Source organism: Myxocyprinus asiaticus, chromosome 23 (genome assembly GCF_019703515.2).
Source record: "Myxocyprinus asiaticus isolate MX2 ecotype Aquarium Trade chromosome 23, UBuf_Myxa_2, whole genome shotgun sequence".
In the NCBI taxonomy this organism is placed as follows: domain Eukaryota; kingdom Metazoa; phylum Chordata; class Actinopteri; order Cypriniformes; family Catostomidae; genus Myxocyprinus; species Myxocyprinus asiaticus.
In genome coordinates this window covers 10,271,170-10,297,689 of record NC_059366.1, presented here as the reverse complement: position 1 = coordinate 10,297,689, position 26,520 = coordinate 10,271,170, and the positions used below count along the sequence as shown (strand labels likewise).

At 38.2% G+C, this 26,520-nt stretch overlaps 1 protein-coding gene across 5 annotated transcripts in view; it reads left to right on the top strand.

Annotated features, from left to right (window-relative positions):
* The window catches only part of LOC127413709 (protein quaking-like), a 146,606-nt gene extending 122,430 nt beyond the window's left edge, over positions 1 to 24,176 (top strand). The window contains exons 6-8 of one of the 5 annotated variants that reach the window (XR_007892681.1): positions 7,960 to 8,259; positions 14,269 to 15,159; positions 19,597 to 24,176. Coding sequence is in view for 3 of the 5 variants with exons in the window: in XM_051651066.1 (XP_051507026.1) it covers positions 7,984 to 8,259; positions 12,434 to 12,537 (380 nt within the window). In the remaining 2 variants the exon portion in view is untranslated. Of the gene's footprint in view, positions 1 to 7,959; positions 8,260 to 12,433; positions 13,556 to 14,268; positions 17,553 to 19,596 lie in introns of those variants that run through there. The other 4 variants (XR_007892680.1, XM_051651068.1, XM_051651067.1 and 1 more) reach the window with 4 other exon arrangements.
* Positions 24,177 to 26,520: the final 2,344 nt, after the last annotated feature.

The window sequence follows — 26,520 nt, the reverse complement described above, 5'->3', positions numbered from 1 at the left end:
GATACATCACATCCCTTCTGTACAGTCCCGGTAGGATGTGCTAAATACGGTGCTGCGGCATCCTCCGCTCTATATATATATATATATATATATATATATATATATATCAGAATCAGCAAGGTCAGAATTGTGTGTACAAATTGCGTTCAGCAGCAGTTGTGGATGTGTTTGCAGCATTGCCTGATCTGAATAATATCATTAGTGAATTGGGTGCTAAACCTGTATGCCTTTTAACAGTTGGTGCATTCCCTTGGAATCAAACCCATGATCTTGATGTTGTTATTGCCATGCTCTACCTGTTGAGCTTCAGGAATCAACATAGATCTACATAGATAATAATCTGAAACACAGTGAATATACAGTATATATACAGTTGAAGACAGAAGTTTACATACACCTTAGCCAAATACATTTAAACTCATTTTTTCACAATTCCTGACATTTAATCATAGAAAATGATCAGTTAGGTCAGTTAGGATCACTATTTTAAGAATGTGAAATGTCAAAATAATAGTAGTGAGAGATTTATTTCAGCTTTTATTTCTTTCATCACATTCCCAGTGGGTCAGAAGTTTACATACACTTAGTTAGTATTTGGTAGCATTGCCTTTAAATTGTTTAACTTGGGTCAAATGTTTTGGGTAACCTTCCACAAGCTTCTCACAATAAGTTGCTGGAATTTTGGCCCATTCCTCCAGATAGAACTGGTGTAACTGAGTCAGGTTTGTAGGCCTCCTTGCTCGCACACGCTTTTTCAGTTCTGCCCACAAATGTTCTATTGGATTGAGGTCAGGGCTTTGTGATAGCTACTTCAGTACCTTGACTTTGTTGTCCTTAAGCCATTTTGCCACAAATTTGGAGGTATGCTTGGGGTCATTGTCCATTTGGAAGACCCATTTGCGACCGAGCTTTAACTTCCTGGCTGATGTCTTGAGATGTTGGTTCAAATTATCCACATATTTTTCCTTCCTCATGATGCCATCTGTTTTGTGAAGTGCACCAGTCCCTCCTGCAGCTTTGGCTTGCAAGCCTCACCCTTTTCCTCCAGACATAACAATCAATGGTCATTATGGCCAAACAGTTACATTTTTGTTTCATCAGACCAGAGGACATTTCTCAAAAAAGTGAGATCTTTGTGCCCATATGCACTTGCAAACTGTAGTCTGGCTTTTTTATGGCAGTTTTGGATCAGAGGCTTGCTGAGCAGCCTTTCAGGTTATGTTGATATAGGACTTGTTTTACTGTGGATATAGATACTTGTCTACCTGTTTCCTCCAGCATCTTCACAAGGTCCTTTGCTGTTGTTCTGGGATTGATTTGCACTTTTCGCACAAAACATCTCTAGGAGACAGAATGCGTATTGTTCCTGAGTGGTATGATGGCTGCGTGGTCTCATGGTGTTTAAACTTGCGTACTATTGTTTGTACAGATGAACGTGGTACCTTCAGGCATTTGTAAATTGCTCCCAAGGATGGAGATGGGATGGACTTGTGGAGGTCCACAATTTTTTTTCTGTGGTCTTGGCTGATTTCTTTTGATTGTCCCATGATGTCAAGCAAAGAGGCACTGAGTTTGAAGGCAGGCCTTAAAATGCATCCACAAGTACACCTCCAATTAACTCCAATTAGCAAATTAGCCTGTCAGAAGCTGGAATTTTCCAAGCTGCTTAAAGGCACAGTTAACTTAGTGTATGTAAACTTCTGACCCACTGGAATTGTGATATAGTCAATTAAAAGTGAATCAGTCTTTCTGTAAACAATTGTTGGAAAAATTACCTGTGTCATGCACAAAGTAGATGTCCTAAACAACTTGCCAAAACTATAATTTGCTAATATGAAATCTGTGGAGTGGTTAAAAAATTTGCTTTGGTGGGGGCCTGGGTAGCTCAGCGAGTATTGACACTGACTACCACCACTGGAGTCGTGAGTTCGAATCCAGGGCGTGCTGAGTGACTCCAGAAAGGTCTCCTAAGCAACAAAATTGGCCCAGTTGCTAGGGAGGGTAGAGTCATATGGGGTAACCTCCTCGTGGTCACTAAAATGTGTGGTTCTCGCTTACGGTGGGGTGCATGGTGAGTTGTGCGTGGATGCTGCAGAGAATTGTGTGGGCCTCCACACGCGCTAGGTCTCCGCGGTAATGCGCTCAACAAGATAAGATGCGCGGATTGACGGTCTCAGACGCGGAGGCAACTGAGATTCGTCCTCCGACACCTGGATTGAGGCGAGTCACTACGCCACCACGAGGATTTAGAGCACATTGGGAATTGGGCATTCCAAATTGGGGAGAAAATAAAATATTAAAAAAAAAAAGTTTTAATGACTTCAATCTAAGTGTATATAAACTTCTGACTTCAACTATATATATATATATATATATACAGGTGAACTTAAACTAATTTACGCATTTGTCAGAATGCATAACTTGTGATGAGAATACGCTGTTAAAGCGCGCTACACGTAACGCAATATCCTAAACTGACTTAAACACATAATAGCCTGTATAGCCATGGTACTCAAAATCCAGCCAGTGAATCATTTTTTTGTGGCCTTTGTGATTTTGTCAACACATTTATTAATTTTAAGTTGTCAGTTTTCTAGAGCATTGACGGGAAATTTCAGTATCGCTGAATTGTTGTAAAGTTATAGAGGGAAAAAAATGGCAAACGAATGCCAAGAATTAATATACACTATATTGCCAAAAGTATTCGCTCATCTGCCTTTAGATGCATATGAACTTAAGTGACATCCCATTCTTAATCCACAGGGTTTAATATGACGTCGGCCCACCCTTTGCAGCTATAACAGCTTCAGCTCTTCTGGGAAGGCTTTCCACAAGGTTTAGGAGTGTGTTTATGGGAATTTTTGACCATTCTTCCAGAAGCGCATTTGTGAGGTCAGACACTGATGTTGGACGAGAAGGCCTGGCTCGCAGTCTTCGCTCTAATTCATCCCAAAGGTGCTCTATCGGGTTGAGGTCAGGACTCTGTGCAGGCCAGTCAAGTTCTTCCACACCAAACTCGCTCATCCATGTCTTTATGGACCTTGCTTTGTGCACTGGTGCGCAGTCATGTTGGAACAGGAAGGGGCCATCCCCAAACTGTTCCCACAAAGTTGGGAGCATGGAATTGTCCAAAATCTCTTGGTATGCTGAAGCATTCAGATTTCCTTTCACTGGAACTAAGGGCCAAGCCCAGCTCCTGAAAAACAACCCCACACCATAATCCCCCCTCCACCAAACTTCACAGTTGGCACAATGCAGTCAGACAAGTACCGTTCTCCTGGCAACCGCCAAACCTAGACTCGTCCATCAGATTGCCAGATGGAGAAGCATGATTCATCACTCCAGAGAACGCGTCTCCACTGCTCTAGAGTCCAGTGGCGGCGTGCTTTACACCACTGCATCCAACGCTTTGCATTGCACTTGGTGATGTATGGCTTGGATGCAGCTGCTCGGCCATGGAAACCCATTCCATGAAGCTCTCTACGCACTGTTCTTGAGCTAATCTGAAGGCCACATGAACTTTGGAGTTCTGTAGCGATTGACTCTGCAGAAAGTTGGCGACCTCTGCGCACTATGCGCCTCAGCATCCACTGACCCCGCTCTGTCATTTTACGTGGCCTACCACTTCGTGGCTGAGTTGCTGTCATTCCCAATCGCTTCCACTTTGTTATAATACCACTGACAGTTGACTGTGGAATATTTAGTAGTGAGGAAATTTCATGACTGGACTTGTTGCACAGGTGGCATCCTATCACAGTACCACGCTGGAATTCACTGAGCTCCTGAGAGCGGCCCATTCTTTCACAAATGTTTGTAGAAGCAGTCTGCATGCCTAGGTGCTTCATTTTATACACCTGTGGCCATGGAAGTGATTGGAACACCTGAATTCAATTATTTGGATGGGTGAGCGAATACTTTTGGCAATATAGTGTATTGAGAAGACGCGAATATAAATCTGATTATAGGCAACTTTGTTACATGAGTGCGACGTCAGAGTGTGTGCGCGTTGACTAAAAAAGTTTGTGTATGCTCAAACATGCGTGCTCTGAGTCTCTCTTCCACAACTGCTCATCACTGCCAGAGTCAAACTGTGATAGGTGACAAAGCTGTTTGAAGAACTCAACAGAGGTATGCCCGCCGTGAACAATAATAATTTAAATAAGCTGACACATCTTCTCCCAAATGCTTCATTATTAGTGATTTGCATTACTAACCTCTACAAAACCCTAAAAGAGGGTAATCATAGATAGGAATGATTTCTCACTGAAGCATTTTTGAGCTAGTATATTGTTTTTTTATGGTGTCTCTGGTAGTGTTTAATGATGATCGTTGACAGTGACAACAGAATTATATCTGACAGCAGATCATATCTACTTTCTATTACAAATAGCCATGGTACTCAAAATCCAGCCAGTGAATCATTTTTTTGTGGCCTTTGTGATTTTGTCAACACATTTATTAATTTTAAGTTGTCAGTTTTCTAGAGCATTGACGGGAAATTTATAGATAGGAATGATTTCTCACTGAAGCATTTTTGGAGCTAGTATATTGTTTTTTGTAAAAGTGTTTGAAAACCTACTTGTAAACTTTGAGGGAAAAAAAAATCATTCAGAAGATCATTAAGAACCAAACTTTGCGAGAATTAAGTTATTTATCTGTATGTAATGTTTTTTATTATTGCTTATTATGTTTCCATAATATATTGAAATAGCATGTTGGAAAAAGGTTATGAAAGTTAACTTAAAAGTTTTGTTAAAGCTTAAAAATGTAAATGTTAAATAAAAATAAAAAATAACAGTGTGTCCCTGAAAGCTAAAGGGATCCTGCTTTGCGGCACCTGGGCTATCCAAAGTTGAGTACCCCTGCTCTATAGTGTAAAGTAGAGGTCTGCGCGAACTGTTTTTCCATCCTGCTCTTGCCCACTCCCGCAAGTTTCTATCCCGCACCCGAACTCTCCCGCGGAATTTTACTCTATGTTCACCCGCTCTCTGACCGCAGTGATTTTCTTCTTGACCGCTCCCATTCCCACAACTTGGCATTTGTTTTCCACATAGGGCAAAAGCCATACAAATAGACAACAAGTGTACACAAAAACGTTGCTATTATTAGATGACTTAGTTTGATTTCATAACCTCCTGAGACCCCCGCATGACTGCTGTGTGCATTTTTCATTTCCCTTTTTGATTTGTAACTAGTAGCACCTAATAAATAAGCAAGAAAAAAAAAACTAGAGCAAATATGTTTACTAAAAATCTATGTCCATATATGTGGACAGCAGGACTAAGTTGTGAAATTTTAAGTAATACCAAGTCAGATTTTTTTCATCAAATTGTTTATTTTGTGTCCAGGAGTGTTGATTTTTCATGTTTTTGAGACGTTATATACATTAAAGCTAATTTTCTATAAAGCTGAATAAATAATCCTGATGAAAGTAATGGCCAGCATCATCCAATCACTGTTAACCATGTTAAAATAAAATTTTGCATTATAAAATTCTGAATCAATGTACTGATTATCATTGTCCCATGTCTGCCAAACATGTTGAGTGGTCCAAACATCATCTGCAGCCTGATACTGAACTTTTGGTCAAATTTTAGGAGTGAATGCACTTGGCATTACAGGAAATCTAAAGGATGCACCCTTACTCCCTATTTAGTGAATGACTTAATCTCCAGTGTGCTGTCTGTCTTCACTGGTCTCAGAACAGTTCAAAATGCTCCTTATTTTCATCCTAACTCCATGTAAAGCCTCTGAAAGCAAAATTTTTCATCTTTTGCATGTATACATTTATTCCCAATGTGAAAATGCACAGTATATATAGGAATGCATTTACTAATGTTAATGAATAGAACCGTATTGAACAGTGATAACAAAATCAAATTTATATTAAAATGAAGCGAAGTGACCCACAGATTTGTTACTGTGAAAAGCTATTCAAAATAACAAACATGTTTTTGGAACATCAGAAAGCCATTCCACAGCACTCATCCGAGTACTCCTTGTTTATCAGCACGCCAAAGTGCGAAAAATGAATGAAATATTTAAAGTAGCATATCAAATGAGTAGAGACACTACTCTTTACAACTTTTCAACTCTTTTCTTACCAGAGGCACTTTTGTTGGCGCTGCGCCCATAACAGCAGTTCGTGGAAATCGACGCCATGGCGTTTGGTCACGTGACTCTGTGCGTCAGAAGTTTAACCCTTAAATGACACCTTAGAGTGTCTTGAACAGTATGCAATGTGTTTACATGAATTTAAATTATGCGTTGCATATAGCGAATCCAAAATAGCGAGTCCTCGCGTGAGGCCGCGGGGTCACACAAGGTTAACACTAAATTTACCATTCTTTTTTTTTTTTTTTTTTTTTTTTTATTTTTCCCCTTTATCTCCCAATTTGGAATGCCCAATTCCCGATGCGCTCTAAGTCCTCGTGGTCGCATAGTGATTCGCCTCAGTCCGGGTGGCGGAGGACGAATCCCAGTTGCCTCCGCGTCTGAGACAGTCAACCCACACATCTTATCACGTGGCTTGTTGAGCGCGTTGCCACGGAGACATAGCGCGTGTGGAGGCTTCACGCCATCCACCGCGGCAACCACGCTCAATTCACCATGCGCCCCACCGAGAACAAACCACATTATAGTGACCACGAGGAGGTTACCCCATGTGACTCTACCCTCCCCAGCAACCGGGCCAACCTGGTTGCCCAGGAGACCTGGCTGGAGTCACTCAGCACGCCCTGGGATTCGAACTAGCGAACTAGCGAACTCCAGGGGTGGTAGAAATTTACCATTCTTCTAAAGCCCGTTAACTACCTGCATATCCTGCTCTAGGCCTAAATATTGGATCATTGAATGCACTTGCTGTGTGCATTTTTTGCACTTGCTGTTTTTATTTATTTATTTTTATTCATTAATTAATAAAATTAAAAAAACATATCTACATCAGATTTTTCAGGTTATTCTTTGACCACCTGCTCCAGCACACAACTCATTGGAAGTACCGCCCGCTCCCGCCTTCAATTTGGAAATTAAATCCTGAGCCCCAAGAAATCTAATTGGGTCCTGCGGGTCTCTGCAGAATAGTAATTGGTGTTTTCAAATCTGTGGGTGTTTTCAAACCGGGATTGCCATTTCTAAACTATCCAATGAAAATAGGGAATCTCAGTGTAGAAAACAGAGGGCGTTTCCAAACTAGGATGGCCGTTTCTAAACTAACCAATGAAAGTAGAGAATCTCAGTGGTTTGAAAATGCCCACTGATTGGGAAAAGCCCATTTTTGTTCTGCAGAGATACAAGTCTCGGTCCTGTGGGAGTTCTGTGGGAATGCAGACCTCTAGTGTGAAGAATTCACAACAATTGCTTGCTTTATTATATGCTTATATTTCAGAAGCTCAGTTTTTCAGGCCAGTTTTGACATGTTGTTTATTTTGATTAATCTTTAATATGTTTTATATATGGTTAATTAAATGTCTATATATAAAACATTCCTTGAACTTTCCTCAAATAAAATTATATGCTATTTTAGTCAGAGTAAAATGGACTAAATTAATGAATTTGATGCAGTATTGAATATATTTAAATGACATTTTTATGAAAAGACAAAAATGATTTTTGTAACTGTGTAAAAGTTAACATTGTTGGGGTGGGTGTGTCATTTCTGTGCCACTAGCATCAGCAAACGTAATTGCAAACATAATCACTATTTTCAAACTGATTCCAGAAAATTCCCCTTTCATTGGTTGGACAAACAGAGAGTCCCATTCCAAACTTACACCATTTGTTGAGTCTTTTCAGCAGGGCCTCACCTTGTTTACTAATGAATAGCTAAGCAGCTTTAGCAACGCATACAAGCTTTGTGTCCAGTATATTCCTGTGCATGATACTAACGGTTTTGTAATTTTGTCCCGACCCACCTGTCTTTATTCACCCCCTACCCTTGCATTTTTCTGCTCACTGCAGCTGCCCTTGCCTTCTCTCTTGCAGCGAGCACCCAGGTGCCCCGGATCCTCACTGGCCCAGCACCCGTTCTGCCGCCCACAGCCTTGCGTACGCCCACACCTGCTGGGCCTACCATCATGCCCCTCATCCGACAGATCCAGACCATCATGCCCAACGGCTCGGCCCACCCCACAGCCGCCACACTGGTGCCGCCTGGTCCGGAGTCAGGCCTGATTTACGCGGCACCCTACGAGTACCCCTACACACTGGCCCCTGCCACCTCCATTCTGGAGTATCCAATCGACTCCAACGGGGTGTTAGGTAAGCATAGCTGCACCTGCCAGTGTCTCGGTGGTTGAGCACGCCACCTCCACCAGAACATCCTTCAGCATGGGCAGTGGACCCCCATGCCTACCCTGATCCTACACCATTCCTTTTAAAGGTCACCTCAGAATGAAAATTTGTCATCATGTAGTCACACTCATGCTGTTCCAAGCCCTTTCTTCCTTGAAACACATAACGAGAGGTTTAGCAAATGTTCATGCAGCTCTTTGCCATACAATGTGTGGAGCTGTCAAACTCCAAAAATGTGCACCAAGTGTCATAAAAGTGCTATTAGCGCTATATTCCAAGTCTTCTCAAGACATTTGATAGCTTTGTGTGAGGAACAAACCAAAATTTAAATCTTCACAGCCCCAGTCCACATGCTCTTTCATTTTATGGAAAACTGCAAAGATTCTCCATTTTTGTTCCACAGAAGATTGAAATTCATATGCAGCCTGATCTCATAAAAATTACATCACTTGGCAACATTTTTGCAGAAATTGTATTATGTGGCTCCTTACACGTACCGCTGAAATTCTGAGCGTCCGCGCACAGGACGCGTGATGCAAATCTCGTCATGAGCACTCGAGCACTTAACGCGCGCAGCCCGATTTTTCTAACTGCGTGCGCATGCATCTGGAATTATTTACACAAATTAGTGGGTCCACAAGATGGCAACACTCACATTTGAGCCATTGCTGTCACGAAGAAATGCTAGAAAAGAGATAAGCACCACTAAACAACAGGAGATCAAGGTAAAAACTACAACAGTGGATTTGCACATCAAGAGCATGTGTGTTAGGAGGTCAGGAGATACCTGCATTTGTAAAACTCGAGTCTGAAGGAATATAAAGACATCTTTATGGGTCTAAACTCCTAAAGAGAAAAAGTCTGTTGTCTTAGCAGTCGTAGCGTGCATGCGGCAACCATCTGTGTATGTGTGCACTGTCAAATTGAGTATACTTTGTCAGGCTTGCGTTCGACTGTACGCAGACACTGAGCGTTCGCATCAAAATTGAAGTAAACTTTGGGCTTAAACCTAACTGGTAGTGTCATAAAAAGTAAATGTAAGATGAAAAATGCAATTGCTGAAGCAACCATGTCTTCTATGATACTTTCGGCTCACATGTCGACTCTTGTGCTCATCTGGACTCATATCCCGAACCTTTGCATCGCAAGTGCTACCGCTAAGTTGAGCTACCGCGCAATTTGATTACACAAAAACAAGCTTGTAAATGTAGTTGGTCATGTAATGTAAACATTAAAATGTATAGTATGATGAGAAAGGGAATAAAGTGCTGTTTAAGCACATTTAGTGTTCATTTCATCAAGAGACTTCCATAATACATACAGTGAGCCTCATAAAAATATTTTTTGCAAAAATGTAGGTATTTTAACATGATTCTATGAGACCAGGTTGGTCATATGGATTTGGAATGACAGGAGGATAAATACATAACATTTTAGGATCAGACTATTTCTTTAAATAGACCTTTATACCCACACATACAGGCCTGATCCTTCTCTCCTACACCAGTGGAAAGCTTCTCCTTTCCCTTGTTTGGGTCACCGCCACCAGCCGCCTTGACTGTCGTACAAGGAAATAAAAGGCAATAATATAAAAATCCAATAGCCCTTTCCACTTAATCCATTTAGCGTCATAAAATTAAGGGACAAAAAAATTAAGAAATGTTTGCATTTTAAGGCTTTTAAATGCTCTACTGGCTTTATGTGAGTAATGAGAGTGCTCTCTCTCTCTCTCAAAAGCCCTGTCCTTTCCACTCCACACAAGCTGTATGGCTTCATTAAAGCACTTGAAAAAGCCGATTATGAATATCATGTTACCAACAGCATTCTGCCAGTTTAACACTAGCTTCTCCCAAAGGCACGGTGTTAAGTTGAGCAGCGACAGAGTGGCCGTCCCAATGCCAAGAGCAGCGTGTCCAATTAGAGCCCATAAAGAAGGGCTTAGCTGCTGTCCAATAAGCACGTTCATTGAGCTAGTCTCAAGCAAGCTGGTTCACAACAGGGTCCTTATAGGACTGCATCAGCATGACACTTACTGTGGGTGGATGTTTCTGAGGTGGAGTGAAGCACCCTAGAGGGTCGTTCACACATACAGCGATTTGCACATACACATACAACTATTCACATGTTGATTCCCCCAAAATGTGTAAACACACAGTGCACACACTAGCACAGTTATAATTGAGCTATGGTGGGTTTTTGCATAGTCGAACTACAGTATTCATCTGTCTGTCCAAGGATACACAACACAATGTGTAATCAAATATTTGAAAGAAGGATGTCAGTGGAAAAAGTGAAGGTAATACTTGTCATGCATCACCTCTGTCTTTCAGAGCATGTGCACAACACCGGGGGTAGCTGTATGATGATTAACGTGTATACATGCCGGACGAAACCAAGCTACAATCGCGTTATCACGGCCTGTTTTAGACATTGCAAAAAACGTATTGGTACGATTTCATTCAGACTAAAGTGTTTACATGACATTTTCAAAAGACAAATTATTGTTTTACACCAACTGAAATCAAACTTTTAAAGTTCTAATAAACCACTGACTGTGGTTCTGTGGCGCCATCAAATCATTGCTCTGTTTGTTTGAGCATCCAAGCCAGCTGTACACAGCCCCGCTGGCTCAACCAATGGCATTAGTTTGGGGCGAGACATCTGTTTTTATTGACCAATGGCAGATGGGGGGCGTGTTCGGGGAAGCAGTTTGCTGCTAGTGCCGCAGAAATTAGTGTAAGCGTGTTCACTGTTATATATGAATTTTCTCAGACAGTCTACATACTGTACATAGGGATATAACAAAAATAAATTATGGATGGAAAACCATGTCAAGAATTCACAATTCGCTAAGCCCCACCTTAAAAGCGCTTCCTACCAATCCTGTCTTAGCAACTGTTGCCCTGCCGCCATTACTCTGACACGTGTTTGCTATTTTCCAATGAGAGCCTATGGAAGTAATGTGTGTTTGAGTACTTTTAAGTGCGATTTTATTAAAATAATCCAAAAAAAATTAAAACACGTTGTTGCCAACCAATGGCATTAGTTTGGGGCGAGACATCTGTTTTTACTGACCAATGGCAGATGGGGGGCGTGTTCGGGGAAGCAGTTTGCTGCTAGTGCCGCAGAAATTTGTAATAGTGACACGAGTTATACACACAGTGTTTTTCTTTCTTTTTTAAAATAATCTTTAAATAAATCTGAAGAAGAGCATGTTATGGATTCCCAAATGAACATATAACATCTGCAACGACACCTACATTTGCTCTAAGGTAATTTAAAATTAATAACTGAACGTTATTTTATTCATGTATTGATTTAAGGCATAATAAAAGTGATAGTGAATAAACGGTTCACAGCATCAAAATGAGTGTGTCATGAGATGTTATAAACAGCTTAGTTCACTTACGGCTAATGTTATTAGAAGTGTAATTGCTATTAAATGAAGTTTTTCTCTTTTCAAGTGACTAATTGTTTGCCTTGATTCTGATTCACAGTCGCCACAGTTTTTAAACAAATTACTGTGTAATTTAACCATTTCTTTTACAAAAAACTTAAGATAAATATGCCTTACAATGTCACTCTTTATACCAGTCCACGTAAAAATATTATCCATTTCGTTTATGAGAATATTTTGCCAAAAACCGCATTGTTCACGGCAATCTCCCATTCATTCCAATGGGGAGTTCTGCGGAGCTTGTCAGAGCGAGTAACGGTAACCAAGGGGGGCGGAGCTTAGTGAAGGGTCAGTTGTCCTTATTCTGAGTGCGTTTGATTCATGCGCTGATAATCATTCATTTCGTTCATTATATGCAGCAATATGCATTGCTGAAATTGATATTCCAACAATTTCCCCTCCAGAATGTTCATTTCTGTCAGCAGTAAAATTGATTCCTTGTCAGATTAGAACAAAATCATTGCTTTTTCAAAAGCTATGGTCGGTTGTGCAGCCCACCAATAACATTTAGACATACAGTAGTAGGAAGCCCATTACGACCAACAATGCAGCCACTCTTCATCCATCAACGATAAAATCGCTGTACGTGTGAAAACCCCATTGGAGAAGAAAGGGTTTTTTTGTGGTATGGGAAAGTTGAGGGGAGTTTTTCACCCTGTCTTCTCTCTTGTGTGACCTATACAGCGTCCTCAAAGGCCGAAGAGCTGCCCATCTACCTGGGCTTTCAGACCTGTCACATTCCCATCACAGTGCAGCGTGGAGAGCCAACCTGTCGGCCTCCGTTTTAAAGTGTCCCCTCCTCTTTCCCCACCCCCTCCAACAAGCCCCTCCCTCACATCACAGACACGCCCTTTCCCATGTTCCCATCTCTCTCATATCGGACTGGCTGGACTCCCCAGCCTCTTTTACTCTGTACCCCCCCCCCCATACCCCCCTCAAATCATGTTTTATTTCCTTTTTGGTTTTTGTACTTTTGTTTTTTATCAATGTGTTGTTTTAGTTTGTTGTGTGTATATTGATGAGGGAGACAAAGCACTGAGCCCCAAAACTGCTGCACAAGCCTTTCTGAATGACCCCCATCCCTCAGTCTGAGCAGGCCGCATCAGGGTGAGGGGCATTAGGAGGGGCAACATGAGGATGGTGAGGGGACAGTGGGGGTCAAATGGTGGCTACTTACATTTTGAGAGGGGACTATTGGAGAAGGGGTTATATATTGAAAGCCAGGCTCTTCACCGAGCAATTTTAGGACAATGACATGATGGTGCATTATGGCTGTAAAGTCTAAAGGGATATAGTCACATTTACAGTCACACAGTGAATAGACTGTCGGCTTAAAAAAACCTTTCTTTTTAGGAGTGAACCTCAGAAAGTCTGTTAAGAAGATGTTTTGATCATGTTCATATTTTACCCTCAAAATTGAAAGAAAAATTGTAAGGTAAATAAAATGAATTGCATTTTTGCATTGTAACATAATTTTATGACAGATAAACATATTTACCCCCAAAATTCTCTTTACTGTAATTAAAAAAAAGTATAGTGATATATTATTTGATCTGCCATGTACATCATTTAAATACACATCTTTAAATAATAGTAATTTAAAAAAGTTACATTATGTCTTTATTTTAACAGTATTTTTTATTTTTTTCATAACAGGAATGGGAATCTAAGAGAATCATAATTGAGAATGATGAAAAAAATCAAAAGTAAAACGTGGTCGCATTACACTGTTTAAATTGTTTTTTTTCATTATAACAACAAAATTTGTTTTATTCTGCAGACACCCTTGAAACTGTTTTTAACAAAGTAAGTCCAGAATAAGTATTGTTTTATAAAATAATAAAAACTCTAAAACTTATTCGAACTGACTTTATTAAATACATAAAATAAACAATAAAAAAAATAAAATTATTTTTATTATTAACTTATAATCTAATATAGGGTTTTAGTTGTTTTACCTATCTTTACATTTTAAACCGGATTTTGTCATGAAAATAGCCATAGAAGCTGGCATGGTGTTTAAAATAAACTAAATGAAATCATAACAACATATTTGTTCCTTTCCATTTAACTATTTCAAATAGATTTTCATCATCAGAAATTAAATTCTAAGTGGTTGAAAAAGCGTAATGAATTTAACACTGCATGTTGTAACTTGGGCTCCACTTTCATTTTACTTACATTTTATTGCAGCAATTAAACTTGTTGCAAGTTGTCAATTTTAGTGTGTAGACATGTTTCACAGTGTCCAGTAATAAGAAAAAAAAATCTAAATGGTTGCAAAAATAGCCTTAATTTTCTCTTTGCAAAAACGATAATTTTTGCCTTTTTTTCCATTCAGTTTTGTGGTAAAATATGACCCGGACATGTTTCTGTGAGATTCACCCTTTGAGTGCCATATTGTCTCATGGACTGTCCTAGATCGTGTTTTGGCGAAACGTCTGATTTTGGTATGTGTTGCTTCTGCGAGAACTGCCAGTCCCAGCACTAATGTCCCATTCCCTTCCTTTGTCCTTTAGGTGTGGCTTTCCCCACGAAAGGCTAAATGCGGAGCCTCACTGCGCCCCTCATCCCATCTGAGTGTTAACACGCACGAGCTTTCATTTCACAGCTTCCTTGTTGGTTTAGAATATTCTTGGTTGAGAAGCATGAATCTGGGCCTAGCAGTCAGCCACACACACTCCTGTTCGTTTACACTGGCTATTCCCAGAGCCCAAAGAGGCTGTACTTGTAATGCCATACATACTGTATGCCACCATACTCATGCATTTCCCCTGGAATGTGCTGCTGACTGCTAGGTTTTAGGGTGGAATAGAAAGAAAAATATAAATCAAACATTGTCCTGCTTTACTAATCACTTAATTCATGCCGTACATTTCTATTCTCCATTTTATGTAGTACTACAGCAAATGTGCCTAAATGTTTCCTCTCTGTGCCCAAGCTTAGAGAGTGAGTTTAACAGTATTATATTTAAAGACTTTCTTCACTCGCTCCTGAGCAAGATTACGTGACTAGTAAAGCTCCCTAGTGAGGGTGTGTACTCCTGTGTGCTCATCACTAATGTATGTCATACTGTATCCAAGCTACGTAAAAACCCACAGATCCACTGAGGATAAATGAAACCATGTGAATTTTGTACTTGATAGATTTGCATATGGGGGAAAAAGTATTATTTGTGCCTTAACTTGTATAATTTGAAAGAATTGCGCTTGTCAAACATATTTGGTCATACCGATCAATTATGCGAAACCTGTCTGATTCATCTGATAGAAACTGTGAGGTTTGATTGATCTGATGATCTGTGTTTTCTGGTGATGTTATTGCAATCCAAGCAGGTGCAGTGGCAACTAAGGTTCGAAGACACGAAATGCGCGTCCATCCTTACCAAAGGGTAGTGACCGCAGACAGAGGTTAGTTTAGTCCATGTGCTTCTATTCATTACCAGTAGCAACTCACTGTTGGTTCTGATCTGTTGTGCAATGTGTGCAGTATGAGCATGTGACTCAGCCTTCTGTGCCATTTAAGGTGTGTAGAGTGTGTTTATTTTAAAATCTTCGTTTTCTGTGCACACACACACACGTACACACACACACACATGATCTTTTCTGCGCGGGTGGATTGGTTGACATCATTTCATTATTTTGATGACTTTATGACTTCCGCATGATGTTAATGACAAATAATGGAACTATTTATGCAAACATGGGCTTAATTCGAGTTCCCATCATACTCTTTTCACAAAACTCACCATTTGTAGTTAGTGTTTGCAAGGCAGCACTGTATTGATTTTATATATATATATATTCCCTTTAAACTTAAAAGCAAATATTTCAGCTCCAGCCTCTAACATACCGACTCCATTAAAAGTTTGATTTGTAGGTCATTTCAGCTTTTAGGCATGCTATCTATTTTGGGGTTTTGTAAACTTTATACTGGACTTAAATTAATAGAAAGTTCACCATTCTATCTATCCGACATCGATGAGGTCATTGTAATATTTACAGTCCTAATTCTGATTTAGTCTTTTTTTATTCATCTCTTTGCATGGATCATAATTGTGATTTATTTCTATTACTATTATTGTTTTTTACATCAAAGCCTAAAACCTAAGCTAACTTACGTCTTAAACACTATTCTTTTGCTGCCCAATAACCTTTATAAATGAGTTAGAAATTTGACAATTAAAAAAAGTATGTTGAGAAAATGCCAATATTTTTATATTTGTAGATTATAAAAAATCTACATCATAATAACAACTAAACGTACACCATTATGATTACATGGTTTGCATAAATGTTTAAAATAGTAAATGTAAGATAATGGTGTGAGTAATGATCTGACAAACAAAATGTTCATGTTACTCAACCTGCAATATTCATCACTATGAAACAAGTACTTACAGACACTTAAATTTCTCTGTTCACATACATCTAGTTGCATTTAAATTCAGTTGGCGCAGGTTAAAGTTTTGTAAGTGTGTGTGTGTGTGTGTGTGTGTGGGCAGGTTTGGGTGGTTTACGAGGACTTTTTTTTTAGGTTACAAACTGGTAATTACAAGGGTATTATGCTATAAATGTGGTGTATGAGGACATTTCTCAAAATACTAAACAATGATTTATTGAAAATGTAAAAATGCATTATGTCTATGGAGAGTCCTCATTATGATAGCTGCACCAACATATGTGTGTGTGTGTGTGTGTGTGTGTGTGTGGGTTCTGTTTGGTGCCATCTTAAATTTGGTTCACTTAAGCTGGCAAAAGACTACGGATATCAAGCAGATCAGATACTTAGATTATTGGCTTCCTCTTTCAATGTTGTTGTTTTTTTTGTTTTTTTTTTATATATATATCCTTTTTGTGCTATATACATGTTTTATGTAATACAACTACTGCTTTGTAGAAAATTGTGAAAATCCATTTGCACAGAGCTTCCAGAACTCCTATCTGTGCATTTGTACTGGACCAGATGGATCACTTTTTTTATTTAATCTGTTTACTTATTTTATTATTATTGTAATTATTATTTCCATCTGTCGATATTTGCCTGATTTCAAACAGAGATTATATGTGACACAAGTCTTTTATTTTGCACTGAATAATCCATCAGAAAAATCATCTCCTCTGCTCTGCTCGTGAGAGTAGACATGTTGAAAAAGTGAAACCTCCATCAAACCTCAGACCATGAAACTGGAATGAATCTATCAAGTTCCTGTAGTCTTATGCTTCACCACTGCTGAGTGGCTGAGTATAAATGCATTTAAGAAAAAGTCCACTTGATACATTTTTATGTTTTACTCTAAGCTTCTTTTATTATTTTGTTGTTGAACAGAAAATAGTATTTACTTGTGGCTTTTGAAATATATATAAAAATGTATATCAAAAAATATATAAAGCAAGAATGTATATGAAATGTCAAATATTACTTGTATTTTGGAAGAGATAGCAATAGTATTAGAGGGCTATTTGTAGGAAAGAAAAATATGCATCATAGCAGCTTTATAGCACCACATTAGAGAATTTCCTATATTTTTGGATATATGTTAGGCCTTTATATATGGATGACAGGACTTTTTCAATGTTTTTATGCAAAGCATTTTATATTATGTGTCCTGTTATTTGTCAGTAGTCTGCAATGCTGAGGGCAATGGCTACAATTCCCACAGCTTGAATTTCTATGGCTGTTCTATGCTAGAAAATACCTTGTAGTGTCACTTTGTATAATTAAGGCCAAGATTTTTATGTTGTTGTAAATAGAAAAAAAGAATTTGAAAAGGCAATAAAAAAATGTACGGATTAAAAAACGACCAGCAGTATTTTTGGCCCTAAATTATTTCACCTCTCGATGTGGACTAAATGCCTCAATTTTTAACAAAACAGTAATCTTCCATCTTCATCATTGCTACCAGCTTGAAGCATGGTGTGGTCACGCTACACTTTGTGTTCCATTCACTTCAATTCATACGCATACATGGCAGAACAAGCATCTTTATCTAAGTATCAAAGTTCAAATGTAATGAATTCTGACTTGAAATTTTTTAAAGTGAAAATATAAGAATAACATTTTTTAAAAGCTTAAGCCCTATAGAGCAAAGTTCACCTATTAGCAGTTTCGCTTATTTAAACCCAAAATCAGTGAATTGAATTATTTGCAATTCTGTACTGGACAAATCAGCTGTCTTGGAGAGACTATTTAGGATTCATAATTTCTTACCTTTACAAAGTATTATGGATGCCAACTTGAAAATGTACAATTAATTTTCTGAACTGCACATTACTTATTTCGCAGCCATACATTATACTGACTCCTGAAACAAATAATTTTGGCACATTTGATTGTTCAGACCTTTCCTTGGAAAATTTAGTGACTGGACCTCTTGGAACTTTAATTGGCGTTAAAGTTAATAAAAGTTACATTGCACACTTAAAGTGTAGTGTGACCGCACCTTCAGTCTGTCCATTCGCTGCAACTAACCACTGGACACATTTTCCACAGTTGGATTCCTTTGTATTTTCAGAGTGTTTTCTCTTTTGCTTTCTTCCTTCTTAACATGTGACCTGTCAGGATAGGCTTTCCTTAATGCTTTGTGAAAAATCATGCCTTGATCTCATGATTTTACTGAATTGCATTCAGCCGACCCACAGCGAGTTTTAGGCCTGGAAAATACTCTATGTCAGACGCCAACACTTCTAGCAACACAAGCTTAACTTTGTTGCGTTCCGAAATGTGTCAGTCCGCAATTCATAATGCAATTCAAGTATGCGTTCAAAGCGTTGCCACAAGGGGCGCTGTAGTGGACATTAGCGTAAACTTTTCTTCTACTGCCAGTTTCCTTTGTCAGGTGAACTACTGTTATGGTGGAACATGTTTGAAGAGAGTCCTGCTGAGCAGGGACTAAAAACAAAATATTTTTCATTTTGCTTCATCCTAAGAAGAAATGGTAGCTTTTCTTAGCTTTTGAAAATAACGTTTTCATTCCAGAACAAATAAAATGGAATTTGTTTTCGTTTTTGGTTATGTTCTGCAAAACAAATTCATTCATTATTTTATTAAATTTTTTCTTGAACAGTTTTTAGTCGCAGTTGCTGAGCAAGTTACCTAAAGCTGAAGTGTGTAATTTTAAATGAAACTGCAAAAATAATGCCTGTTTCAAACAGTTTTCCCCACTTCATTGGCAGTACAAAGAGATAGTTTGCCCCAAATGCAATCGGATAAGCCAATGTTGCCGTGTCTTACTGGTTGGGATACTCATACAAACAGAACAATGTTTGATAGCACCACAGAGCCACAGTATATGCCCGTTTTAGGGAAATCAACCTACAAATGACTTATTTATAGTTGTCTCTGCATTTTAAGTTGGGATAAAAAAAAAATAGGTGTATTTCAACATCAAAAAAAATTATACACTTCAGCTTTAAAGTCCATATGTTTATAGCTTGCTACCTTAAATACAACATATCCCATTTAGTAGTGTAAACATCTTAAGGTAACTCTCTCGCCCACAGCAACGCAAGAGCGCACCAAAGTATGCTCAACCACGCATTTGCAGTGTGTTGTCCTAACTTGTGTAAAGAATTTATTTTGCCCTTACTCCCAAGATCAGCCGATTTTCAACTTTCGCGTCTAGCAAAACATCACCGAAACGGTATTATGCGAGATGGGTGCTTGTGGAGACTTGACTGAATCTAGAGCCTAATTGTGAACAGTTTATAAATACTTGTCATATTGTCATCATGCTTTCTCTAGCTGAAACTAATATCCTCTCTATCTTGTTTTCCTTTCCTCCCTCTTTTGTTTCCCTCCTGTCCTTGTTTCCCTTTTCTGTTCGTTTGTCTCTCTAACCCACCCAGCCACCACTGGCAACTAACCCCTGACCTTCTGACCTCTTCACCCAATGACACCCTGCTCATTACCTGCCTGCAGATCACACCTCTGCCCTAAACATGAATGAATGACAGAAAAAAAAAGAGTATCTCAGAGCCTTCTCTTGTCAAAGGCAGTGGATATACAGCTTCCCTAAACCTCACGTGTGGGACACATGCGGCAGATGGCCGCCACTAACTTCTCAGAGGGGGCGGACGGTCCTGCCACTGTAGATCTGCACTCTTTTTAAGCAATAAGCAATAATGATTCGCCCCGCACCCTCGAAATCAAAGCTAGACCTTCAACAACTTCTAGTTCACTGCATAAAAGCTACATCATAGACAACACAGGCCCTTCTTAAAGTGGAGGAACACGGACGTCAACAGCCCTCCATCGCACTCCAAACCCACTGAAGTGATCCTCCTGTTACGGTAATGAATCTGTCTCTGAATGTAATGCATGATGGTGTGGATGGTGCATGCACCTCTGTATCGCATCATGGCAACCCTGTGAACCGGCAAATATGTCTGCAGTTCTATATCCTGACCGATTATAGAAGTGATTCCAGTGTGGCAACATGAGTCATTGCTGTCTCAATCCAATGTGTAAGAAGAAGTGTATTTTCAGAATTCATACGAAAGCATTTCCCTTCCAGAACAATCTGACACTTTTTAGTGAATGAGCGTCTTTGAGGATGTATAAGCCATGCTTGCCTATCTGCTGTACAAATGTATGTAATTTGTAGATAAAATGTTCAAAGAATGGAAAAAAGAAAACACATGTACAGAAACTTTTATTATTCTCCAGAGAACATATATTTTTACATCTCGAGATTTTATAGTGACAAATATTGTGACGTGAACAAAAAAAAAGTAATATTGATCCCTTTATGAAGTGAAAACAATCCAGTTTTCTTTAACTGGATGTAGACATGGATGACCAAAACATCCCTCTCGTTGTATGGAAGGGGTTGATAGGGAAATATAAAAGTGCCTTATCATGGTTTCTCATGGTTCCTGTTTATTTTGAATGTCATCTTTATTGGTGAATGAGCAGACCAGAACAGGACACACAGCTTTCCTTTGAAAAACACTACCAGTCTAAATTTTAGACTCATTTGACTGAATTTGTTTCTTGTGATCTCTTAACTGAAGACGTACACTTAAATGCTTGAAATTGGTTTTGTAGACAAATATACTGTATATTGTACCTGTGCATGAATTCAACATCGTTAAAAAAATGTCACACTCTAACTAGTTTTTTATTCGTTTACAAACAATGTACATGCATCACAGGAGATTTATGTCATTTTTGTCATTTTTTGTGAAAGTCATGAACATTTCCACCACAGTGTCAATTCCAGCACATCTCAAATTCTACATTGAGTTAAATATAATTCTGTGGTGGAAATGATGATAATGGAAATGACCTTTTTGGTGTTTTTGATATAAAATGGCAGCCTGATCTCATGAAAATTGTGTGGCCGTGCCAAAATTTTTGCAAAACTAGATAAGGTGCTTTGTTACACGTTTGGCTGCAGTTTCCTAGTGAAATGTCCAGCAGGGGGCGCCAGAAGCGAATGAAATGGTGTCGTAATCAGACAAGGTTTTTAAGGTGAAAATTAGATGGAGGTTTTAATGAGTAAAATCTACCTCCCTGACCTAAAACTAACCTAACCTAACCAATAGTGTCCTAAAAGCAAATGTGACATGAAAAACCATTTTCTGAAGCAACCACGTCAGCTCCAGCTTCCGTCTTCCGAGTCCAAAGAACAACACTCAACTATCAGGTGAGCTACCTCGCAAGCTAATCACGTTTGAATAAGTATGTAATTGTAGGTGAGTGTATAATACAAGCGTTAAAATGTGTCATTTTTCAAATGAGTTAGAGTAAAAATGTTTCAGTAAAATAACATAGCAGTGTGTGAGTAATAGTGTGTCATAATTAACTGTTGTAGTTGTGATTTGTGTGAAAGTGAATAAAACGCACAGTTGTTGTCACTCCTATAGTTTTAATTTAACCAGGAAACTGCAGCAAACGTAGAATGCGGAATGTGAAAATCAGTTTGCAAAAATGTTATGTTCATTCTGTGAAACTAGGTTGTAAAATAGCCAACTCCTTCGTCTTGCTACGGCTAATTTCATAGCTAACATTTGATCTATCCTAAATATACACAGTTGAATAATATTTTCACACTTTTTTGGATAATTTGGCAATATTACAGAATGAAATGACAGATTACATGATTGGAAATAATGCCCAATTAAAAATATTCTGCTAACAACTGATATTTCCCTTTGGGTCATTCCTACAGTTCAGTGACATTTTTGCCTTGAAACTTTTGAAACATTTAACACACATTTGTATAAGTATCTTTATGTTTCATTATTAAAGAAATATGTTAAAGATTTTATAACATACAGTACCAGTCAAGCTAAATGACTTTGAAAATTCTGATGTGTATCCAGTTAAATGGGCAGGGTCAGGGTGGAAAATGACAGGGTGGACGATAACGGGTTGGACATTTAATGGATAAATTAGACACTACATGGTCTGTGAATGATATCTTGCAAACATACATGTAAACTTTATTGATGATTTTATTTCTGTAAACATTAATATTTTGAAATTTTATATATCTTCCCATAACGAGATGGACATGTTATGCTTGACCACATATGAATAACATCACAAAATAAAAGATAAAGAGTTATACACTTAAAATAACTCAAAATGATTTTGCTGAATGGCTGATGTCATCTCCAGTGTGTGTGAGATGTCATTTCATAACATATATCTTCAATTAAAGGTTACAGTATCATGACATTACAGGGTGGACAATAAATCAAGAGGCACACAAAAAACCTCCGCTTTCAGTGTTACAATGACACATTTACCACAAGTGACAAAATGTCACTAACCACTTAATTGGATGAAATCCGATGATTTGGCGCTTAGTTTTGTCAAAGATGTTTGACGTGCAGCTCTGGGGACATGAAGAAATGACATTAGTGCAACAAATTAAAATGATCAAATATTTAAAAATGGACTTTTAAGCCCACAGTAATCTGTAGCGTAATTGATCGTCTTTATTATTTTTACCATTATTTATTTATTTATTTTTATAATAAAAAATGAAAATTGCCCAAAGTTGAATAAGCGACCATATATACCTTTTTGAAATGGATGGATTAATACATGGGAGCTCCTTCAATACTGTTTAAAAAGCTTCTCAGGATGCACCTCATGAAGTTGTTTGAAAGAATGGCCAGAGTGTGGAATCTAGACAAAGAGTGCTTTAAAGAAGCTAAAATATAGTTTTACTTAACACTTTTTGGTTACTTTATTCCCATACTTACTTTTGTGTTACTCAATAGCTATGGTGACTTAACTGTTATTCTAAAAGTTAAAATATTAATGTTATTCTTATAGTAAAGCATAATTAGATGTGTCCAAATGTTTGACTGGTAGTGTAACCAACTCTACCACCATCTTATACTGTAACATCCTTCCTGTTTCGGCTGCAAGGAGTCAGAGCTTCATCCCAGTTTTACATGATGATCCAATTGACGACCTTCTGTACCACACAATTATTGACAGACTCGGGAAGTCAATGCTGATTTATTGCCTTCAACCTTGACTCATCCTTCAGAATTGCTCACAGTATTGGAAGAATTAATATTCCGATGAATTTTGCACTTTGTTGAAGTTCAGTGCATTGTAATAGCGATGTGAGAAAATATAGAACTGTCCAAATTTCCAACTATGGATATTTGGTAACACATAACTATGGTAATACAGGTACATTAGTTTCACTATTAACAGAGGATAAGCTGTGTGTACTGCCTGAGCTGGGCTGCATTATACCATTGTAATGTGTGTGTCCCTCGAAACTCTTTCTTTACTATGAAACAGAATGGCCTCTGAAGTCTTGAGGGGAGTCTCATCGAACATGTCTACCTGTTGTGTTTGCATTTCCCGCCTTATTTTTCTGTTATGATTCTACAGTGTCATAACAGTATCAAGATTCAAAGTGTTTGAATCCTTTGGATTTTGAAATGAGAACGTTCTATTCATTGAAAACAATGTTTTTGGCATTTAAGAGAACAGAAAATGGACTATTAAGAGAATAGATCCAAAAGAAACTTTTTGAATAAAGGTATATACTATATATACAAATCCACCTAGAGCCCCCATCTGTCATTAGTCGAACAAACATACAAAAAGTTGACATGCTCAAATTAACAGAGGCGTGTTTTAAGAGTGCTACAAAAAAAATCTTATTTATGAAACATTAAACTGGGATAGCAGAAAGTATTTGAACTTCAGTGAATAAAAATGACACACTTCACCTTTAATTTTAAGAATGAATTTTGATCATGTGAATGTTGTTTGTTATACATGTGGATATGTGTCAAGACATGGTGTCTTTCAGCCCCAAACACGTGAGTTCCCTGCCTAAGTATTGCCTATGAAAAGACATGTCTGTTTTAACAGCCATTGTTACAAGTTTATAATGTATTTTTCTATCTTATTTTATATGTAATAAACAACATTAAATGCCTTGTCTCTGTATCCTGACTCAGTATATCAAAAGAGGTGTTGTTTCTAACAGTTTAATATATTTTAGATGAATAATTGTGCTTTATCATAAAACGGTAATATTGCATATCATTATCTGACACCAATTTATCTTAGTGATAATTTGCTGATCTGAGTGAATAAGGTCATTGGTGGAGTTTCTGTGGCTCGAGACTGTGGTGCTATGAATCACCTATGATCTGTGTCAAGAAAGCACTTTCAGAATTGGTAGAGCTCTATTTCATCTTGGCCTTAATAAGTCATGCACAGGTTGGCAATGTCTTTAGTCTCAAAGCTACATTAATGCAAGGGATAATTTAACGCTTTTCCTAATAGACAATCAATCAATGAAGTGTACTCAGAAGAAGAGATAGTTCATGCTGTGACCTTGACCAGGGAAATCAATAAAGCATCAATACCACCTCAACAGAATAGACTACGACATTATTGGGTTTTGCAGTGGTCAGTATTGCCAGATGAGCACTTTCATTGATTTTATAGACTCTGGCACTGCAAGATATAATCATATTATACATCACACTATAGGGAGCGTGATAGTAGTTTTTAGTAAATTCAATGGACTTGTTCAGTAACTACCATAAAACACATAATCTAAATTCTGATTGGATGAACCACATTCAAAGTCATTGTTAAATGCTGATAAATGCACACTTGTGACCACACATCTATACTAATTCTATATTAATGCACTAAGAGGCTAAAACCACCTTCCGCAAGGTGAGGAATAATACAGTAAGCCATTCACTATGGCAAAATAATGTGTTACATACATACATAAATTACATAAAATTAAAACATTTTTATATAAATATTTATATGCACATTTCAAAAATTATTATCATTATAATATTTGTATAATTATATTGTAAAAAAAATATTCTAAATTAAAAATAATACACATTTTAATTCAAATAAAGCAAATTTTTATTTACAAGTACAAATAAATGTACTTAGCAAATAAATAAATAAATGGGCATGAAATATTGATTTGAGTTGCAAGTATTCTATTAAATAAATAAATAAAAACAATAGACTGCTGTCCCAACTTATTTAGTCCTAGTTATCTAAAGTCCTCTGCAAAAACACTTTTCAGCTCTTCATGCTCATTCACAGCATATATCATATAATAAAGCCTGATGACCATTAAACCATACTGAACTTTATGTACATAGGTTTCTGACGTCGCAACTCAGTTCATGTGTGTTCACTTTACATTAAGGTACATGTTCATAGGTTACTAATGGTGAGTGTTATTAAGCAAGGTAAATTGGCTCACTTTTTGGCAAGTATTGCATCAAAGTCATCCTCTCTATTTATATTGCTATAACCGCATTTCAATGATTTATAATGCATGTATGCATGAATTATTAGTCACCAATGAACCCCTTTATAAACCCTTGACAAGGCAAACTTAAATGTAAAGTGTTACCCAAATGTTTATAAGTAATAAGGCACGAGAGGATGTGCATTACAGAGATTTTACCACAGTTGCCTTACAACACCCCGTAACCATAAAATCACTATAATCTCTAGTGTGTATATTTAGACGTCATTTTAAAGGGGTACACAAACTGTGATGTTAGGCATAATGTTAGCCTAGTCTCCCCATTCACCATTATTGTACGGGAAAAAAAGATGCAATCCAAGTGAATGATGAAAGTAGGCCAACATTCTGCCTAACATATCCTTTTGTGTTCCACAGAAAAAAGGAAGTCATTCAGGTTTAAAACCAAATGAAGGTGAGTTAATGATGACAAAATAAAATAATTTAGGTGAACTATCCCTTTAAGAAGAACTTCTAGGTTTGAGGGAGAACAAAAACAATTCAAGATCACCTCCTACACTAACAAAACAACTTTTCTTCACCCTTGTCTCTTCTTCCTCATCTGCTCAGACCAATCCAGGGCTGTGCAGTGGAATTGCTGTGTCTATCACAGGGCTCAAATTGCTTAGGCCTCTACAGCCCTCTGCTCTGAGCTGATAAGACACACTGGAGGCCCCGGCGGCTGTTTGGTCGTAGAAATCGCATCTTGAGTTGCCACTGGGTTTGGAGCCATGAAAGTGTTTGTTTGTGCGGGAAGAGAAAGAGACTCTTCCCGGAACGCACGATTGGGCTGCAGGACACGCTCTCGCCCCGTCTCCAGTTTTCCCCCATAAATTCTTTGCTCTCATACCTCCACTCGCTGCATCGCTCGTCTCTCTCTCAGCTTGAGGGCAGAGGGGGAGTCAATTATCCCATGGTTGGAGGAGAGGATATTCGGCATAGGCGGTACTGCATCCCACAGTGCTGAGTTGTAAAGATGAGAAGT